Below are 21,494 nucleotides of genomic sequence, written 5' to 3'. Positions count from 1 at the left end.
AAGATTTGTCAACATACTGACACACACACACACACAAAAAAAAAAAAAAAAAAAAAGAAGAAGAAGAAAAAAAAGAAAAGCTCCGTGGGCAGGTCAGGGAGGGGACCCATGTTGGCAGCCTGCAGCCCACTCTCCCCCTCCCTTGGGGCAGGTTCTGCACTGCAGAGCTGAGCTTTTCCCAGGCTGCACTGTTCCTGGAGCAAAGTCTAGCGATGCAGCTGGTCTGGTCAGAGTGGGCAGGCCAGGTGGAGGATCAGGCTGCAGAGGGGGTGAGTGTGATGACCTGGTAGTCTCTGGGGAAGGAGGGCTGTGGCAACGGGGAGGAGGTCCTGACCAGGAAGGCAATTTTGTCGATGCCTTGCCTTCCCGGGGTACTTGGTACAGTGAGTTGGACTCTCAGGCTGAACTCTGGGGGGACGGGGTGGAGACAGGAGGTGACCTCCTGCAGGGGCGCCAGGCACCGGCCGGGAGGTGCACAGACTGGGTGGCAGCAAAGGCCTCCTCGGGTTCCCTTCCTTAGGAGAGAGGCCTCAGGCTCTCCTCACCCAGGTCTGCAGCCCCCTGACCCGTCTGCTCTCTCCCCCCTTACTGCAGGATGAAGATGAGACGCTACAAGCTCTTTCTCATGTTCTGTATGGCCGGCCTGTGCCTCATCTCCTTCCTGCACTTCTTTAAGACCCTGTCCTATGTCACTTTCCCCCGGGAACTGGCCTCCCTGAGCCCGAACCTCGTGTCCAGCTTCTTCTGGAACAATGCCCCCGTCACGCCCCAGGCCAGCCCGGAGCCGGGCAGCCCTGACCTGCTGCGAACGCCGCTCTATTCGCACTCGCCCCTGCTGCAGCCGCTGTCTCCGAGCAAGGCCACCGAGGAGCTCCACCGGGTGGACTTCGTGCTGCCCGAGGACACCACCGAGTACTTCGTGCGCACCAAGGCGGGGGGCGTCTGCTTCAAACCGGGCACCAAGATGCTGGAGAGGCCCCTCTCGGGGCGGCCCGAGGAGAAGGCCGAGGGCGCCGACGGCTCCCCGGCCCGCGGCCCGGCCCGGCACCTGCTGAGCACCCGCGAGCGCCCGGGGGCCCGAGGCGCGCGGCGCAAGTGGGTGGAGTGCGTGTGCCTGCCGGGCTGGCACGGGCCGAGCTGCGGCGTGCCCACCGTGGTGCAGTACTCCAACCTGCCCACCAAGGAGCGCCTGGTGCCCCGCGAGGTGCCGCGGCGCGTCATCAACGCCATCAACATCAACCACGAGTTCGACCTGCTGGACGTGCGCTTCCACGAGCTGGGCGACGTGGTGGACGCCTTCGTGGTGTGCGAGTCCAACTTCACGGCCTACGGGGAGCCGCGGCCGCTCAAGTTCCGCGAGATGCTGACCAACGGCACCTTCGAGTACATCCGGCACAAGGTGCTCTACGTCTTCCTGGACCACTTCCCGCTGGGCGGGCGGCAGGACGGCTGGATCGCCGACGACTACCTGCGCACCTTCCTGACCCAGGACGGCGTGTCGCGGCTGCGCAACCTGCGGCCCGACGACGTCTTCATCATCGACGACGCCGACGAGATCCCGGCCCGCGACGGCGTGCTCTTCCTCAAGCTGTACGACGGCTGGACCGAGCCCTTCGCCTTCCACATGCGCAAGTCGCTGTACGGCTTCTTCTGGAAGCAGCCGGGCACCCTGGAGGTGGTGTCGGGCTGCACGGTGGACATGCTGCAGACGGTGTACGGGCTGGACGGCATCCGCCTGCGCCGCCGCCAGTACTACACCATGCCCAACTTCCGGCAGTACGAGAACCGCACGGGCCACATCCTGGTGCAGTGGTCGCTCGGCAGCCCCCTGCACTTCGCCGGCTGGCACTGCTCCTGGTGCTTCACGCCCGAGGGCATCTACTTCAAGCTCGTGTCCGCCCAGAACGGCGACTTCCCCCGCTGGGGCGACTACGAGGACAAGCGGGACCTCAACTACATCCGCAGCCTGATCCGCACCGGGGGCTGGTTCGACGGCACGCAGCAGGAGTACCCGCCGGCCGACCCCAGCGAACACATGTACGCCCCGAAGTACCTGCTCAACAACTACGCCCAGTTCCGCTACCTGCTGGACAACCCCTACCAGGAGCCCAAGAGCACCGCGGAAGGTGGGCGGCGGAACAGGGGTCCCGAGGGAAGGCCACCCGCCAGGGGCAAATTGGATGTGGTCGAAGGCTAAGGCTGCATGATCTTAGAGGGCCCGTGGCAGGTGGGGGGAGTGGCGGCGGCCCCCCCTGATGCTTCCCTGCCTCCCTCTGCTGTCTGGCTGGTTCTTCAGAGGACCGGGAGTGGATGGGCGGAGGAGTCTTCCCTGCTCAGGCCCTTGGGAATCAAGCAAGGGTCAGGCCTGTGAGCTCACAAAACATCCTTCCTTCCTCATCGGGAGAGGGGAGTCGGGCCCCTCCGTCCACCAGGAGTGCTGTGGCTGGGAGGCGCCAGCGGAGAGTGCATGATGGTTACCTACCCGGTGGCAAGGGAGGGCGGGCAGGGTGGGGAAGGGAACCTGCAGGAACTCCCCAGGGCAGCCAAGCCCGAGCTGCAGCCCCTGCCAGGGAGAAACCTACCATGTGACCTCCTGGGGCTTTGGACCTGCAGCGGAAAAGTGGGCGTGCCAGGAGGTCCTGAGGCTCTGTAAATAGACACATTTGGGTCCAGGAGGGAGAGGGGACACCGAGGTGGGAGGGGATGAGAAACAGCGGCAGGCTGGGAGGACGCCCAATGTCCTCAAGAGCTGAGCCTGCAGGGAGCTGAGAACTCTGCCCCATGGGCCACCCCTGCGCCGCCGGATAGCACCTGGGGGGTAGGCAGGGGGTCTGCGGAAGCCTGCGGAGTCTTCCTTTTGGTTCCAAACCTGGCCTCGACATTCCTTCTTTCTTTTTATATTTCTGTCTTACGGGCTACCCAGTCAGTCCCTGCAAGGCCAAGAGTCTAGTTCTCAGGGTGGGATGGGAGCCAGAGACCGGACCATCAGGCAGCCTAGTAGGTGGGGCCTGGGAGGGGGCGTGGGGGGGAGGAGGTTCCCCATCACCCCTTCCTACTGGAACCCACAGCCCCAGCTCCGCACCGTCTCTGCTAGAGTCACCCTTGCACCCCTCCTTGGGTCTGGCTAGAACCAGGAACGGCCCATGGGGCTGCCCTGGGCCCAGGAGGGACTTTAAGGCCAGCCGTGTGTCATCTCATTCCTCTTCGCCTCATGAGGGCAGGGGATGTATTGGTTAGATTCTCAGCTGCTCTAATTAAGACACCCTGAAATATAGTGGTTTTAAGCAAGACAAGCTTGTTTCTAGCTTAACCGTCTAGAGGGAGATGGTCCAGATACAGTCAGGCAGCTGTGCTCTCCTTCATGTGCACCTTCCAATTCTGGATAGAGTGGTTGCTTTAGCTCCCACCATCACATGTGCATCCCAGCCCGGGAAGAGCAGAGAATGGCAGGAGAAGCACATGCCCTTTCCTGTCAAGGGCATGAGCTGGAAATGGCATGGTCACTTCTGATTCCATCTTACTGGCCGAGCCTTAGTCATATGGCCACAGGTAGCTGCAAGGGAAGCTGAGACAGGTAGTCTTCGGCCACATGCCCAGCCTCAGCCCGAGAGTCCTGTTAGTAAAGGAAGGAGGAGAGAGGGGAGACAGGAGACAAGGAACGTCTTTGGCACAGAGGGAGGGGGATGGGGAGAGGGCATAGGAGTGGCTAAGGCAGTCCTAGGATCCTGCTCTTCCGTTCAGAGTTCCTAGAAGCACCTGCTCCTGCCCCCACTCACCGCCAGCCCAGGGCTGGGGGGCAGTGAGAGCCTGTAGTTGTAGGAGGGGTGAGACACCCCAACCGAGGCCCCCGTAGATGTTCACCCAGTGATGCCAGGATGCAGAGCCTGCCTGTGGAACGGTACATGTTTGTGCGTGTGTGTGTGTATTTATGGGCATGTGTGCATGCTTGGTGTGTACTTGTACGTGTCTGTATTGGGGTGTCCCTGTAAATATATGCTTCTGTATGGATGCGGGGGCAGGGCCCAGGCCTCCCCTTCCCCAGGACCTGGAGCCTGTGGCCACACCTCCTTGCGGCTCCCCTAACGTGACTGAGGCAGAAAGCCCTTGGGGAGCCTAGGAAGCAAGGCTAAAGGGAGTGCGGGGTCTGTCTGTCTGTCTGTCTTTCAGTCCAAGGAATGAGAATCCTCCTGACCTGAGGGCTGAACAGCTGAGAGCTCACTACCTCCCCAGCCCGTCTTGGTCCCAACCATATCCTTCCACCCCGTCCCACCCAGCCTCCAGCCAGGACTTTCTCTGGGTGTCTTATTGGGGTTTCTGATGAGCGGGGAGAGAAGGGCATCTCCTTTGCCACACCTCTGTCCAGGGAGATGTCTGGTGTGGGCGTGGTCTGGGGAGCTGGCCGCAGAGCAGCCTCTCATGGGCAGGCATGAAGCAGGCGGAGGAGGCTCTCTGGCCTCCACTCGCCCTCCCCAAGGGAGTCTGTGACGTGCCCCCAGGGAACCCCTCCCTTGGAGTTATAGCAACCCCCCTTCCTAGTCCGCCTTGAAGCTGAGAATTGGCAAAAGAGGTCAGAATGTCCCTGGGGCTCTAGCCCAACCCAGGCCAGGGCCTGCCTTCCCAGCCATCTCCACTCATCTCCTGGACAGGCAATCTCTGGGGGCTCCTGAATCATACCTGAGCCCCAGCCCAGGGCCTCCCTCCTGGCAGGCTTCCTCATCCCATGCCCCTGGCACCCTCAGCTGCTGTGGGGATGCCCCCTCCCCAGGCTGGCCTCCAGTTTACCAGCTCCAGGGCAGGGGAAGGAAAAGCGGGGAGCTCAGACCTGCCAGGCCCCACCTTCCCTCTCAGACTCAGAACACTGTTCACGGTCACTGCCAAGGGGAGACCGCGCCATTGGGTGCAGAGGGCGGTCATCAGAGGGGTGGCGGGCCACGGCGTGGGGTTGATGAGTTTCACTTATACTTACATCATACACTGGGAATTTGGGGGGGCAGGGGAGCCCGGAGCCACTCCCCCAGTATGAAAAGAAATCAAACTGTGAATGGGAGTGTCGGCACACTGCCGGCCCTGTCACCATCACCAGGTGTCTTTCCCTGGGAACCACTGGCCCTATGACCTCTAGACTCAGGAGGCTCAGCCCACCCACGGGTCGTGTTGGTTCGCAGGAGCAGGCATGGGGGAGCTTTGAGGGCATAGGTGACAGTCGGGGAGGGGAGACGGGACTTCCCCAAGCAGAAGGCAGGGCCCCGGGAAATGTATAATTTAAGGACGCCAATGATAATAGTATTATTTTTTTTGTAAGGGAAAATCAATATGTACATTCTGAAATCATTTTCTCTGTAAATGGTTGGATTTCATTTCACCCTTAAAGGGATGCTTAAAGGAAAAGATAATATTAATAATAAAAACAGCTACAAAGTCTGAAAGGTGCATGTGTGGGGCCAGTTTGGGGTTGCTCTGGGTCGGGGTGGGGTGCCAGGGGGTGGCTCTGGTCTTCCTAAAGACCTCCTCCCCCTGGACAGGATGGCTGCTTGGGGGAAGGGGGGACACATGCGGAGCCCCTTCACTGAGGGGTGCAGTCTCTCACACACACGGCCAGGGGAGCATCCTCCCTCACGCCACCCACACCTAGAAATGCCAGACAACGGAAAGTGCTGGAAGGAGGGCTGCAGAAAGAAGAAGTGGCCTGGGACTGGCGACACCCACCCTCCCAGGCAGCTGGTGTCCCTTTGGAGCCGCAGGTGAAGGCCCTGGTGTCTGCCCAGAGCAGGGACACCCTGTACTCCCTGTCCTGCTCTTGGGGCAAGCAGACAAACATTCCTGCCCCAGTGCTCTTCCCCTCTATGCCTGTCACAGGTTCCTTTTTTTTTTTTTTTTTAAGATTTTATTTTTTTAATTAATCCCTACACCCAACACAGGGCTTGAACTTACACAACTCCAAGATCAGGAGTCACACACTCTCGCTCCTGAGCCAGCCAGGTTCCCCCAATTCAGGTCCTAAGGTCACACAGCCACTTGCTGGCAGAAGAGGGACCACACCTGGAACTCTAGCACTGGTTCTGTCACCAGCCCTTTGGGGCAGGTGAGGATGGCAGTGTCTCTCCTGTGGACTTGTGCTCTGATGGTGCCTGGGGCTGTGGAAGGTGAGGGGCTTTCTCGAGGCTCCCTCTAGGCCCAAGGATAATGGTATTGTCCTGGGGAAGGAACCCCCTGGGGATTTTCTAAGGCAGGTCTCAGGGCTGGTGGAAGCAGGCGCACTTTGAACTCTGCCTCAGTCCCCTGTGGGGTGGCTGGGCAGCCACTGTGTTAGGTGGGGAGATCCGGGCTGGAGACAGGAGAGATAGAAGTATTGGTGGCCGGAGTAGGGGCTAATGTCCCCCTGAGCACCCACATGCGTAACTCAGACACCTAGACTCCAGCCACATGCCCAAAGCTCAGGAAGGCACCTGCTGCAGGTGCTTGGAGTAGATGGGGTGGGGAGTGGAATTCCACAGGATTGTGGGACAGTGGAGGAGATGCAGACATCCCACTGAGCCAAAACAGGGTGATGGTGACCCCTCGCCATTTAAGATCAAGTTTACAAGCCTTAGATCATGTCCCAGAGTGAATCATCATCATAGACATGGACAGTATTTATTAAGTGCCTATTCCGTGCCAGACTCTGGGCTGAAAGATTTCCCTCCCTGTCATTCCCGTTTTATAGCTGTGGGGAGGGAGGCTGGGACACAAAGTGCTAAGCTGCCCTCCCAGCCTCAGCATCCACAGGGGAGGGAGAAGGGGAGGGGGGAAGAGGTGTGGACGTGGGGAAGGCGGAGAGGATGCCTGTGCTAATGTTCTAACACCAGCCAAGCTCCTAACCAAGGCAGGCATGGTGCCAGCCTGGGGGACACGGAGGGAGGACAGTCCCTGCTCTCAGGAGGATCGCAGTGGGGAGCAGCTGCAGTCAGCACCACCTCAGCAGGGTCAGGTGAGGGCTGACGTGTGAAGTCATCAGAGCTTAGAAAGTTGGCCTTGTGCTGTCTGGGAGCGTCGGGCACAACCAACTTCCTCACCTCGCTATCCAGAAAGGCGGGGAGTACTCACAGGCCCCGTGGCCTCGGAGGTGAGGCATATTTTCCCCAGATTCAATCTCCTGTCCATAAAATTGGTCCATAGAAACCTTTAGTGCATCCGGAGGATAACATAAAATACAGGGAAATGCTTTGCAGCCTGTAAAGCTCCATCAGGATGGGGGAGACGAGAGCAGTAGTGGGGGCCGTGATCAAGAGCAACACTGAAGCACTCCCGTGGATGCTTTCCAGGTTGAGGCTTGAACTGTGGGCAGTTAAAACCCCCAACTCCTGAAGGCCCGTCGTCCCAGAGCCCACCGGAAGTCCCCATCCAGGCACCCCAAATCATGGAACATCCACAAATCTCTGATTATAGTTCAAAGCAGTAAAAAGCCTTGTCCTGGGCCAGGCCTCTGGGCACATCCTTGACCCCTCATGTGAATTCCCAGACACTCACAGCAGGACGCTAACTTTTTTTTTTTTTTTAAGATTTTATTTATTTATTCGTGGGAGACACAGAGAGAATCAGAGACACAGGCAGAAGGAGAAGAAGGCTCCCTGCAGGGACCCTGGTGGGGGACTCGATCCAGGAACTCCGGGATCATGTCCTGAGCCGAAGGCAGATGCTCAACCCCTGAGCCACCCAGGCGTCCCAGGACACTAAGCTTTCAATTAAAATAATTTTTAAGTTTTATGTTATAGTTTCCTCTATCAACTATGTATTGCTTCAACACAAACCACCCTGAAATTTAATAGATAAAACAACCACCATTTGTCAGCAGTTCCACAATCTGATCTGGGATCAACTGAACGGTGGTTCTGCCAGCAGCACGTGGGCAGCCACTGAAGAGTGTGTCCACTTGCTCAGGCCTCACCTGGGTTGCTGGTGACAAAGGAAGGGATAAGGCACGAAAGAGTGAGCCTGTCAGCCAGTCAGTGGCTGCGCATCAGACGAGAGGGACGTTAACACAAACAGGCCCCTGACCTTACAGACCTACTGAGGGGAGATGCTGAGAAGGATCTCACGTCACCTCTGAGGTCTCCTGCCAAAAAAAAAAGTGCCTGGGCACCTGGGTGGCTCAGTCAGTGAGGCATCTGCCTTTGGCTCAGGTCATGATCCCGGGTCCCTGGGATCAAGCCCCACATCAGGCTCCCTGCTCAGCGGGGAGCCTGCTTCTCCCTCTCCTCCCTGCTGTGCTCTCTCTCACTATCTCTGTCTCTCTCAAATAAATAACATCTTAAACACACACACAAAACCATTGCTTGAATCTCATCTCAAGGGAGCATCACACAAACTGAAGGACTGTCTGCCCCTGACCTCTTCCGTGCTCCTGATTTCCTGTGACCTTGTCCTTCTGCAGAAAAAAGCCCAACCCCACATCAATACCACAGACCACCTTCCAAACACCTCCTCCTAGACTGCAGAGAGTTTCTAGGGACAAACCATCAGCAGTGGCACGAGTCCGTGTGGCCTGACTGTTCCCATCCTCCCAGCCAACCACCATGTGGTGTGAGCCCAGCCAAGACCGGAAGAGGTTCAGCCTCAACACTAATCCAGTTTCGTGAGCTCAACTGCTTTGGCCACTGGGGTGGTTTGTTACACAACCTAATTGTGGCTGTAAGACAACGGACACAGTTTGTTTTCGGTTAGTGACAGAAAAGCCACCCCAAAGGAGTAAAGCAGAGAAGAAATTTATCGGCTTGCTAAGAGATTAATTTAGTAACAGTAAAGGCCACAGGTACAGCTTGAGGGAGAGCTCACTGTCACATTGTCATCATGCTCTCTCTCTCTGGCTCCACTCAACTCCACTTCCTATCTCATGTTGTCCCTGTTCCCAGACGGCCTTCACCCTCATGCCTGCAAGATGGCTGCAGCAGCTCCAGGCCTCACATCTCGTTTTGTGTACTCAGCACAGAAGCAACAGAGCTCCTCTCCCTAAAAGTCCTGGGCCTGCATCTCAGTGACTTAGATAAAATTACATGATCATCCCTGGGCCAACTGGTGAGACCAGAGGGGGGATGGATGGAATATGCTGATTGGCTTAGATCTTCCAGAGGAAGGAGGGTGCCCCCAAAGAGAGTGGGATGCAGTGGTCAGCACCAGCACAACCTCAGCCACCTCCATCAGGTCTTTCACCAGCCGTTGGCCAAGTCCATCTTCTGCATGCTCACCTATGAAATGAAGATCTTCATGGGACAGGCCTCCCAAGTGGCTGTGAGTGCGCCCAGAGCTTGGACCAGAGCCCGGAGTGTCGGGAGAGCCTTGAAAGTGTGAGCCATCATCATCATGACTACGGCCTCACCCTCCCTTCCCTCACGTACGTCTGATGGAGGGGTCATGCATCCCTTCCCCACACTCCGTCCCTCAGCCTCTGTGACTTCCTCTTTCTCCTTCCTGATGTGCCTTCCTAGGATCCTTTTTACCCCATGAACCCCTTCAATAAAGGGGCTCCCCGGGGCTTACTCCTGGGCCCACTGCTCTGCCTACTTGACTCTCACCGAAGTGCCATTGGCTCAGTCTCTCCAGAGAGTCCTCCCTCCTGGGGATCCAGCCTGTGGATCCAACAGCTTGTTGATTAGTCCTCAAGGTGTCAGTTATCTCAAACACTGTGTGACCAAATGAATTCAGCCCTGCCCTCCTCCCTGTTCTATATTCTCCATCCCATTGCTGACACCTCATCTACCTATGCAATAGCTGGAAACCTGGGAGTCATTCTTGAATTCTCCCTAATATGAGCAACCATTTATTTAATGCCTACTGTGTGCTGGAGACTGTTATATGACCACCCAGGGTCCAAATCCCAGACTCCCACTTGCTAATCACCTGACCCTGGATGTGTTCCTTAGACTTAAGCCCTCATTTCAGCATTTGTAAAGTGAGGATGATGACTCCTATCTCAAAGCATTGGTTGCCATGGGGCCCAAATGGTGCATGAACAGAGCAAGGCACACAGCAGGCACTCAGTAAATGCTGGCTGTAGTGGACACTAGCAGTTCCTCTTCTCAGGATCTCTTTCTACCAGAATTTCTTTCTTTTTTTTTAAGATTTATTTATTTATTTATGATAGAGAGAGAGAGAGAGAGAGAGAGGCAGAGACACAGGCAGAGGGAGAAGCAGGTTCCATGCAGGGAGCCCGATGCGGGACTCGATCCCGGGACTCCAGGATTGCGCCTTGGGCCAAAGGCAAGCGCCAAACCACTGAGCCACCCAGGGACCCCCTCTACCAGAATTTCTTAATGGTTCATTTTGGTGGGATGGACACACACGCACAAATGTGACTCTCACACATACACACCCAGCTCCTGAGGTGGCCCTGCATGGCTTTGCTAGTTGACATGCCCACTGCCGGGTGAGGACGATTACTTTAGGGATGGGTAAGAGGTCCAATATGGGCTAGTGATACAGAAGAAAAATTGTTGAAAGCTCCTGGAAAAGTTGTTTTCTTCAAGAATGATGGGAAAAGGGGATCCCTGGGTGGCTCAGTGGTTTAGCACCTGCCTTTGGCCCAGGGCACGATCCTGGAGACCAGGGTTTGAGTCCTACGTTGGACTGCCTGCATGGAGCCTGCTTCTCCCTCTGCCTGTGTCTCTGTTTCTCTGTGTGTGTGTGTGTATCTCATGAATAAATAAATAAAATCTTTAAAAAAAAAAAAGAATGATGGGAAAAGAGCCCCCACCACTAGAAATGAGAAGGAGGAGCGTATAGCCTGTAGCATTGGCTGCTGTGTGGAGCTGCACAAAACCCACGGTTAGGATTTCTCAGTTATGTGAGCTCATAAATTCCCTTTGTGAAAGACACTATGAGCTGGCTTTTCTGCTACTTACAACCAAAAGCCTTCTAACTCCTCTAAAGAAAGCCTTCCTCTCTGAGCTCATGCACACTATTCTCTTGGTCCAGAACCTTCTGCCGCCATTTTGTACCTAACTCCTGCTCACTCTTCAGGTTCCATTGACATGTCAGGTTTTCCGGGAGGTTGTGCTGGGAAGGCCCCCATTTCTGCCTCCCCACACCCAGGTTAGGTGCTGATCCTCTGGGCTCCTGTTATGCCTTGAACGTCTCCAGCACTGTTCTTTCCACATGGTTTTAGGATTATCTGCTTTTGTGTTTGTTTCCCACACTTGGGAGCAAACAGTTCCTGGCACAACTCAACAGCTTTTTATGAAATGAATGACTAACAAGTGAATGCTGCTAATAAGGGAAGGCACTGGGATTTGAACCCAGGACTATCTCCTGTGCTGTCTAATACCCGCCACTTCGCAGGTTGTTCTAATACCCTGCTCCCTGAATGCCCTGCTCTGCCTGGCCAAGTGCTGGGCTTCTGTCTCATACACCTTACCTGCCCATAGGGTATTCTATGACCCAAGCATCCTCCTCTGTAGATCCCTGCCCACAGGATTTGCTGCCGGCCCCACCTCAGTTACTGGCCCAGCCTGGCCAAGACTTGCCACCTTTTTTTTTTTTTTAATTAAAAAAAAAAGATTTTATTTGTTTACTTGAGAGAGAGAGAGAGCACAGAAGGAGAGGGAGTAGCAGACCCCTACTGAGAAGAGAGCCTGAGGCAGGGCTCTATCCCAGGACCCCGGGATCCTGACCTGAGCAGAAGACAGATCCTCAACCGACTGGGCCACCCAGGTGCCCTCAAGACTTGTCACTTCTGTTGAGTATCACACTGGATCAGTGTCCATGGCATAATGAGAGCCTTTGGCATGTCCTGCCAGGCAGCCTTTCTAAAGGCCCAGCATGCCTCACACCAGGCCCCAGTCTGGATGCTCTGCCTTCTAGAGGTTCACATGGGCCAAGGCTAGGCCCTGGTCCACTTGACTATCCACCATATAGTCAAAAACAACTGTCTCCTTTCCCTGATCTGCTCTGCCAATCAGTGCACTGCTGTCCAGTAATAGGACTTCTAGACTCTTCATCATTTGGTTCTACAAATATTGGCCAGGGTCTGGGGTGCAGATTGGAGGTGGGAAGGACACATAACAGTTTTGAGATTTTTAGGAGGCAGAGAACTTCCTGACTCAGTCGTTCTAGCCCATTGTGACAAGGTCCTGGGGCAGAGGTCCCAAAGGGGGACACTCAATTCTATAAAACTCTTGAAGGGTCCCTTTGATCACAAGCATTTAAAGCAATCTGGCTAAGATTCTTAGAATCAATTTTTTTTGCAAATTAAACTCATCTCTCAGGAAGCCCCCACACTAATGCAGTTAGGCGCATGACCCCACTCCATGACAATTAGCTTTTTGGGTCTGACACCCCCAGTCCCAACCACCATATCTGTGCCACTCTGTTGCCACCGGGTACGGAGGCCTACCGCTCTGCATCTTACCTTTCACCTCAACCCTGCACTCACTCACTGGGCACCGTGTGACAGGCCCCAGGGAGATACAGAAATGGACAAGACACATTTTCTGCCCTCTAGGAGGTCAGAATCGATTGCAAGTAAGCCAAGGTTTCTCGACCTTGGCACTAGTGACCATATGGCCAGATAATTCTGTGTAGGGGTGCTGTCCTGTGCATTGCAGGGTGCTAGTAGCATTCCTGACCCCTACTCACTAGATGACCCCACTCGCCCAAGTGTGACAACCAAACATGTCCCCAGACACTGTTAAATGTCCACTGGGGTCGAAAGTCATTCTTGTGGTTAAGGTCCGCTACAGTAGGAGTATACAACCATGGAGCGTCTACTGTGTACACTCCAGGCACTTTGCATACATCACTTCATGTATTCTAAATGGTATTTTGTGGGAGTATTTCTTTCCCCTTACCAGCCTGCAAGACTGTGGGGGTGGGGAGGCTAGGATTTGGGGAGATTAAGGATATAAATAAATTTCTCAAAGGCATACAGCTCCCAGGGGGAATTAGGACCAGGTCATCTGCCACCCTTCTCACGGTGCTGTGCTGCCTCCTAGTGGGAGAGCCGGGAACATCCACAACCAGCACCACCCGCCTGCCTTCTCTCCTTTCTTTCTTCCAACTGGACACCAGGTGGGATTTGAGGCAGTGTATATACATGTCACAAAACAGAAGGATGCATAGATCTAATTGGAATCACAGAAAGTTTTAAAAAGAAGAAGAAAACCAAGACTAGGTAACACACAATGATGAAGGCAATGCTAGAGGAATGAGCAAGTTGAAGGTGTGCAGAGCAAAGGGGTACATGTTCTTCTCCCCCTGTGCAGCCGAGGAGATGAAGGTTCCAGAGCTTGCACAGGGGTGGTGGAGCTTGGAGGACGAACACCCTGGAGCATCTGCTGCCTACACAGCGGGGCTGGGCGTGTCCTCCTCACCTCTGTGTCCCCAGCACTCTTGCCCAGGCCCGGCAGCGCTCACCAAGTGCTGCTGAATTGTCCTGACACGGTGTGTGTGTAACAACTCACCCTTCCTTGGGCAGCTGTCTCCCAGGCCCCGCTTGTGTTAGTAGTAGATGTTGAGATCGGCTCCCCGGCACGTCCCTAGCCGGGGCCCAAGGACCCCTGCTCTCTGGCAGACCCAGGGCCACCACCTTCCTTAGTCAGGGTTCATCTGTTCCCCTCTGAGTCACCGGGCACGGAGGCCCACCGCTCTGCATCAACGGGAGGCTTTGCCAGCTGGTGTCACCAACACCCTTAGAAGTTACTGAGCACAGACCAGGATGGTTCCAGGTTTGGCTTCAGGCCTCTTGTTGCTGCTGGCTCTTCCGGCGAGGGAAACATTTCTTCCTCTGCCCATCTGATGTAAGAAGGTTGTGAGAAGGCTTTCCAATTAGGGAGCCCGTTTTAGAGAGGGTTCCTCCCATTGTCCAGCCTGTGCTGGGCTGTGGGATGGCAGAGATGCCTGCGGGAGGAAAGGCGCTGCTGCCCATCAGCAGAACACTCAAGGACTTTGGGGAGTCAAGTTCGAAGATTCAAAGAACCAGGAGCATGTACGAACATTACAATGCATCCTCTAAACCGCACTCGGGGTCATCCTAAGCTCTGTGCATCCTCTGGAATATATTTTAATTACTGTGCTGCCATATGCCCCAGGCTCTGACCTGGAAATGCAGAAATCATGCCTTGCTCTTCCTTCACCCTTTCCCAGTCTCCCCTGACCAATGGATCCTCCACGCATGGCCACTGCCTGCCCATAAAGACTTTTGTGCAAATTGGGAAAGGCATCCCTTCCTCAAGACATCTTATTTCCACCTATTGGAAAATTGCCATAAGATATTGATTTCATTAGAACAAGACAATTCACTGCCTTCTGCCAAAGAAATGTCATAGGAAACATACAACTCCACAAGGTCTATGATGTAAAAGGTGTCCCTTGTATGTGGTGCCCTTGTGCAGTGTGTAACATGAACAACCACACCCAGCAGCACCCCTGCCTCTACCTTATAGATCCGATCTTATACACCAGCACCACCTGCTCCCAACTTTAAAATAGTCTATGGCTCCCCATCACCTACAGTACCGGGTCAAAGTTCTTGATGTGGTCCCAGGGAGTCTTGCTGTCTTATCATGCTTCCTTGGCCTCCTTGGACTTATGCTTATCTGGCCTCCTTGGACTGGGCCAGAAACCTTACTCAAAGGCCTAGCCCAAACCACCTGCACACTCAGCAGCACTATTCACGACATGGCATGGCTTCATTTGGAAAGGTGAGTCGGGCCAATCAGATGAAGCAGTTTGGGAAGGGGTCAAATGGCACAGGTACAGGAAGATGCAGCCATGAGACCAGCCTCCAGTAACTGGCTCTGGTCATCCATACGACAAACTCAACCTGAGCGGGTCTCAGTGGAGCTCTGACCCATGAACTCAAAGACGCCCTGTCAGGGCTATGCCTCAGAGGAGGTCACATTGACCCAGGGGCCAGCAAATTTGAAGTAGTCATAATGTTCTGATAGCCTGAACATGGGGTCCTCTTTATATGATAAAGATGACACTGAGGGAGAGGCATTTGGGTAGCTTAGTGGTTGAGCATCTGCCTTTGGCCCAGGTTGTGATCCCAGAGACCTGGGATCGAGTCCCCACAGGAAGCCTACTTCTCCCTCTACTTCTCTGCCTCTGCATGTGTCTCTCATATGTCTCTCATAAATAAATAAAATCTTAAAAAAAAAAAAAGATGACACTGGGGGAAAGAAATATTATTTCAGAAATATCTGCCAGCCATTTAGAAGAAAGATTACAATCCCTACCTCACTCCTTATACCCCAGTGAATTCCAGATGAATACACCAAAGATATAAATCTTTTCAAAGTAGATTTGGCCAGTCTCTTCTCTGTCTGTACAGGAGTGTGTGTGTGTGTGTGTGTGTGTGTGCATGTGCACACCCATGCCTGCCATGCATGTGCACATGCTGGGGCCAGCAGGGAGGGGCTGAATTGGATAAGCTCTCAGGTGACTAACATCTGCGACCCTCACGAGGCCTCAGGTCTGGTCAGACTCAGCAGACCACAGGAGCCCAATGGGTAATGTAACAAACGAGGGGGCACCTGTGGATGAGACAATAGGGGGTGGTGGGGACTGGGGTGAACTGGGGAGCTCGAACTCTGTCCTAAGGTGGGGGCTGCTCCCTAGCACCCGTGGGGAACCCAGTGCCCCCAGATCATCTGGCATTTGAGCCAACCCGGAAAGCCGTCTTTGTTGGTTTTTGGGTCTTACAAAGCTCTTTGTGGAGTGAGGAGAACCATTCTTGGTCCCGTCCAGCACGCAGGGCTCCAGTTTGCCCCTGGAGGAGGTGGAGGCCGCACAGGACTGTAGTCGGGATCAGCGGGAATAAATAAAGGATGTAAAGGGACATTGACTGGCATTCACCAGTCAACCGAGTGACTGCTCTGGGCTGGGCACTGTCCTCAGCCTCGCCACCCTTCTTCTATGTTCTGGAACTCACAGAGGTGGCTCACGTGGGAGAAGAGAAGCTAGGGTCTGGGCTCTAGGCTGGCACACCTGCCAGACACCCCCCTCCCGCTGCTCCTGTGGCCTGTTCCAGGGAGGATTTTCGCTGAATGAGCTTACGTCCCCTGTGCCCCTTACTTACAGCACCACGTGGCACCACATGGGCAGCAAAGAGTTCACAGGCTAATGGGGGAACCTCGCTCCTGTGCAGAGATATCAGGTTTTAGTCTGCTGGATACAGGATCGATGACATCTGATGACAGCCAGCTCCATTAGGAGGGGCACAGCTCTCTCTGAGGGTCATTTCCAGGTCCCTGGCCAGCCCACACCCCCGGGGCTTCGCCGGCTGATTGGGTTACGACGCCTCCATGACTCCATCAGCCCAGGTAAAAGTATCTCAATTTTATTTATTTTTTTAAAGATTTTATTTATTTATTCATGAAACACAGAGAGAGAGAGAGGCAGAGACACAGGCAGAGGGAGAAGCAGGCTCCATGCAAGGAGCTCGACATGGGACTTGATCCCAGGTCTCCAGGATCCCGCGCTGGGCTGAAGGCTGCGCTAAACCGCTGAGCCACCCAGGCTGCCCCAGGGTCTCAATTTTATAGGGGATCCTGCTGGGCAGAGTAAAGGGCACAGGATGGGGAAGACCCCAGTTGGCCGTGGGGACTCACCCTCTCTGCCTTCTGTAGGGAAGCCCGGGGCTGTCCTGCATGGCCCCCCCTTCCCTCCCCCGCTCCCCTGGGTGAGCAGCATCTGTGACTTCGCTCCAGTGAGGGTTCACTCTCTCTGACAATTTTGTTTCCACTCCTGGGCCTCCAGTGGCTCCTCCCCTCCCCTCCTCAGGCTCAAACAGGTACCAGCCCAGCCCCAAGTCAAGCCACCCACTTTTCCTCCCCTCTCACCCTTTCCCTCCAGGCAGTTACTGTCTCCCTTCCCCCATCCCATTGACTCTTTAGCCCCTGGGCTCTCACTGAACCAGATAGTCTGGGACCAGCCCCTAACTGGCCAAGCCTGGTCTGACTGGCTAAGGCACTGGCCTCTGTGGTCACACCCTCCTCTCCCCAAGCCTCCAGGACACCCCTGTCTTCTGCAGTGTCCTTTGCTTCCTCGGCCTTAAACCTCAGTGTCCCCAGGTCTCCCCCCTCCACGTCCTCTTCCTCTACCCTTGTCCCAAATAATTTCATCTACCCCAGGGATGGTTTAAACCCCAGAGCTGAGTTCAGATCCTAGTCCTGCCACTTATGGCTCTTCAAGGTCGTGTCCTTGGACGTAACCAGGGCAGTGACAGTAACCAGGGCAGTGACAGGTTTATCCGCACACGGCGGTGATGAGGGTTAGGGGATTGTGCGTGCAAGTGTCAGCACACAAAAGAGCTGTGCTCACTCCGACTGTCTGCTGAAGACTCTCGTGAGGGGTGCCGCAGGGGCCTGGGGCCCCATTTCCTGGAGGTCTCAGCCCCTTCAGTCTAGGCCCTGAAAACAGACTGGGGCAGCTCTTTCTAAGAGGGAAGTCTGAGCAAGACAAGGACTTCCCCCTGCTGTTGGCTCAGGGTCAAATTCCTGGCTGCGGCCTGCTGGGCCCAGCCTTCTTCTCTATCCTCCCCATCCCCATCTAGGGCCTCTCTTTCCTGAGTTCTCCCGCTCGTCCTTTGCAATGGCTCATTCTCTGGCTGGACCATTCCCACTCCCATAACCATCACCTGAACTCCCTAAGGCCTCACCCATAGTTTTATTCCTCATTCCAGATAGACCCTTAATATATACACAGATATACATTGCTTCACTCTCCCTCCATCTTAATTAGCAGGAGTCCATTTCTTTCTTCTTTTTAAAAATACTTTATTCATGAGAGACACAGAAAGAGAGGCAGAGACACAGGCAGAGGGAGAAGCAGGCTCCCTGCGGGGATCCTGATGCAGAACTCGATCCCAGGATCCCAAAATGAGCCAAAGGCAGATGCTCAACCACTGGGCCACCCAGGATCCCAGCAGGCACTTTAATTAATCTCCATTTAAACCAAGACTCAGAGAGGCTGAGAGTCTTCTGAAGGTCCCCCAGCTGCCAGGTAGCAGAGCTGAGCTTCACCCCCATGACTGACTCCAGACTAATGGGTGCCAGAGCATCAGCCCGAAGCACACCTTGCTGGCTGTTACTACTTCCTTCCCGGGAAACTTTAGCATGCCCACCGTCCAGCTTTGGGGCTCACCCCTTTGCCTCCTTACTCAGTTGGCATCCACCCATCCCGGCTTCTGCACTGGCCCCCAGGATCTTCTGGCTCCCAGGGCACCTGGAAAGGCTCCTCTCCGAGCACCTGCATGCGCACCTGCATGCCGACCCCCTCAACAGTGGCCCTCATGAGGACAGGAACAGCATGTTTTACTTCTATATCTCCGCCCCTGGTCCTGGCTCACGCTGGGTGCTCACTACATGCTGAATGACAGACTGCTTGGTCTGCTTGTCCATTCTCATGGATCCTTCAGCAAAGATGCTTTGCTCATTTCATTCCAGTATCCCGCAGCAGCCCTCTGGGGCAGACCCTTGACCACTGAGGCTTTCTGGGGCCGTAGGGATGCCCTGAGTTCCTGCCTGAGTTCCTACCCTGGATGGAACTGATGTCCAGGGTTTCCAAAGTCCGTTTGTGGGCCAGTATGCCCACATACCTATCCATGCACGCACATGCGAGAGAGACACCTCATAATAACACAAACCACTGCTTACTGTGTGCTCACTGTCAGGCTCCCAGCGACACCTTGTGTGCCCTCTCACATTTAATACTCTAGCACCCAAGGAGACAGCTCTTTTATCTCCATCTCCAGCTCATAGATGAAGAAACCAGGGCACGTGAAGCTTAAATCATTTGCCCCATGCCCACTACCACTTCACTGTCTCTTTCAAATTCAACTGGATTTGACTGGCCTGACTCGAGGAAGTGGTCCCTCTCTCCCAGGCCCTCTGTCTTTCTGGAAAATGTTCGTTCATTCGTTCATTCATTCCACAATTAAATATCTGCTCCCGGTGTGAGTCACTTGCTCTGGTGAACAAGGGCTTTCCTCTAGCCCTCCATCCATGACTGACCCCATAAGACACCAACTGTCAACATCCAGATGTGTGACTGGGGGCTATGTCCAAGCTGCAGTATCCAAGAGATTCCAGGGGGCCCCTTGTCCCATCAACCTGGCAGGGCCCTGACATTTGGGTCAGTGCTCCTTGCCAAGGGTCTCGAGCTTACAAAGGCACCATGGATGCACGTGGGGGCCAGATGCCTGCCTCACTGCCTTCCCCCATTGTCATGGGAGCACTGGGAGCCGGAATAAGTGCTGTGAGTCTGGAAGTAAAGAGAAGATTCAGAAGAGTCTGAGGGAGCTGATCTGAAAGGCAGGCCCCCAGGGAGCCTCCCCCCTTCCCTCCTAAAAATAATATTCTACACAGCAGGAGGGTCAGGAGGAATATGAAAGGTCACTTGGTCTTCCAGCTGGAAATATCACCAATTAGATTTATCTGGGTCACAAAATTATTTCTTTATTGAGCAAAGTAGGGCAACTGGAAAGGGTGGAAAGAACACACGTTTTGGGGTAAGACGGACATGAATTCCACTGTGAGCTTCTCAGCTGCCCAGCTCAGTGTCAGGGAAATCAGCGAACCTCTCTTAGGCTTGGATTTCCCATCTATAAAATGGGGATCAAGATGCCTACTGAACAGGACCGCGGGGATTAGACATAATACAAGATTTGTAGTGTTCAGTCCGGATGTCTGGAACACGAGAGGTGCTTCCCAAAGGCAGCTGTAAGTGCCAGGTGCCTCCACACCGTGAGTGTAAGGGGCGAGAATTGCAGAATTTCCTCCTTGTCTCCCCATGCCAAGCTGGCCCTGGGACATCCAGACCCTGGCCTCAGAGCCCAGATGCTATACCACCACCGCTCCTAAATCTTAAGCCTCTCTCCTTTTTTATTCCTTAAAAGATTTTATTTTACTTGAGACAGTGAGAGAGAGAGAGAGAGCGAGTGAGCGCAGGAGCAAGGAGGAGGGGCAAGGAGAGAGGAGAAGCAGGCCCCCTGCTGAGCAGGGAGTCCCATGTGGGCCTCTATCCCAGGACCCTGGGATCATGACCTGAGCTGAAGGCAGTGGCTTAACTGACGGAGCCACCCAGGCTCCCTGAAGCCTCCCTCCTTGAGGTGCCCCTATCGAGCCCTCCTTTTCCCAGAAGCTCTAGGGATTCGCCATCTGTCCAGTGTTGCCAGACTCCTTATGACACAGAGAAGTCAAGTCTTCCCTCATCTGAGTGGAGACCTGAGGCCCCTGCAAAACAGCCCTCTGCTTGCAATTTGGAACACCTGGAACAGGTTCCTAACTCAGCTGGAGGGAGGCAGGCAGCAGGGCAGCTGCTGGAGCAGAACCCCAAAGCCTTGGTGACCCTTCTCTCTCATGCCCCACATGAGCAGTGGTCCTACCTCCAAAGACTTCCCGGATCTGACCACTTCTTCACTCCACTGCCGCCTCCCTGGTTTGAGCTCCTGTCTTTTCCCCCCTGGGGTTCTCTCACAACTCCCTGACCAATCTCTCTGCTTTAGTGCTTAGGACCTTCAGTTCTCCTCAAGCCACACTGACCTGTGACAATGGAATTCAGGGGGCCTTTGCACGAAGATGGTGCTGAAAGTGAAGAAGCAAGCTCCTGCTCCTCCTAAAGTGGGAGCCACAGCAAAGGCTTTGAAGGCCAAGAAGGCAGCACTGAATGGTGTCCACAGCTACCCCATCCTCTCACCCAGCCGCTGTGCTCCCCTCCTGTGTCAGCCCCAACTGGAAGACAGGACTGGATCTTTCCTTGCCCTGAAACACCTGTGGCAGTGCCTGGCCCCTTAGAGACCCCTGACGAGGATTTGCTGCAGGAACCAAAGAATGGATGGATGGGCAACTGCTCCCTAAGTGTCCACCTGCGCCTCTCCATACCTTATAATCCTCGAGAGCCCCAGGCTGAGGTCAGGGAACTTAGCCAAAGGCAGCTGTCCTTTAAGTGGAGCTGGAACTGGGAGTCCCCCTGGCTGGACTCCAAACCCTCCTTGGCCTCCCTGGGCGCCACGGAGATGCTGGGGGAGGGGACCCTCGGATTCCCTAAGACGTGGGCCTGCCCTCGAATCTAGTGAGCGACAGAGAAGCAAACGGATAAATTAAATCACACTGCCTGGTAAAGAACTGGTGTCGATAAACATTTTGTTGGTCAAAGGGTTAGGAGCTCCAACAGTACTGTGCGGACATCTGTGCGCGGCCCTGGGGAGGCGTCTGTGTGGGTCACCTGATGGGGAAGGTGCTAGAAAAGACTTCCGCAGGGGACATCTGAGGTGAGCCTTCCAGGATAGGAGCTGGCCAGAAGCCAAAGGGCCCGGGGGGCAGGAAGAGCGCGGAGGGGCGCACGAGCTGGACTTGGAGGAGCTTTGAAAGCCTTGAGGGAGGACATCGTTAGTGTCAGAGTCCCCCAGACTCGCGTGGCCCCCGCCCGAGACCCCGAGGCCCGCAGCGGGTGGAGGTCTAGTGGGCGCGGCCTCGCAGCACCGCGCGGCCCCCGGGGTCGTCCGACCCATCCCCGCCCCCGGC

General features: G+C 54.9%; 1 protein-coding gene across 9 annotated transcripts in view; it reads left to right on the top strand.

Annotated features, from left to right (window-relative positions):
• MGAT3 (beta-1,4-mannosyl-glycoprotein 4-beta-N-acetylglucosaminyltransferase) overlaps positions 1 to 5,426 on the top strand; it is a 40,875-nt gene extending 35,449 nt beyond the window's left edge. For all 9 annotated transcript variants that reach the window (XM_072843890.1, XM_072843892.1, XM_072843894.1 and 6 more), the window contains one exon: positions 595 to 5,426. In XM_072843890.1, the coding sequence (XP_072699991.1) occupies positions 595 to 2,197 (1,603 nt within the window). In that variant the 3' untranslated portion in view covers positions 2,198 to 5,426. The remainder of the gene's footprint in view (positions 1 to 594) is intronic.
• Positions 5,427 to 21,494: the final 16,068 nt, after the last annotated feature.

The sequence above is a fragment of the Canis lupus genome, chromosome 11, assembly GCF_048164855.1.
Source record: "Canis lupus baileyi chromosome 11, mCanLup2.hap1, whole genome shotgun sequence".
Taxonomy (NCBI): Eukaryota; Metazoa; Chordata; class Mammalia; order Carnivora; family Canidae; genus Canis; species Canis lupus.
Note: the sequence above shows the minus strand (reverse complement) of the source record. Positions and strands in the feature narration are given on the sequence as shown.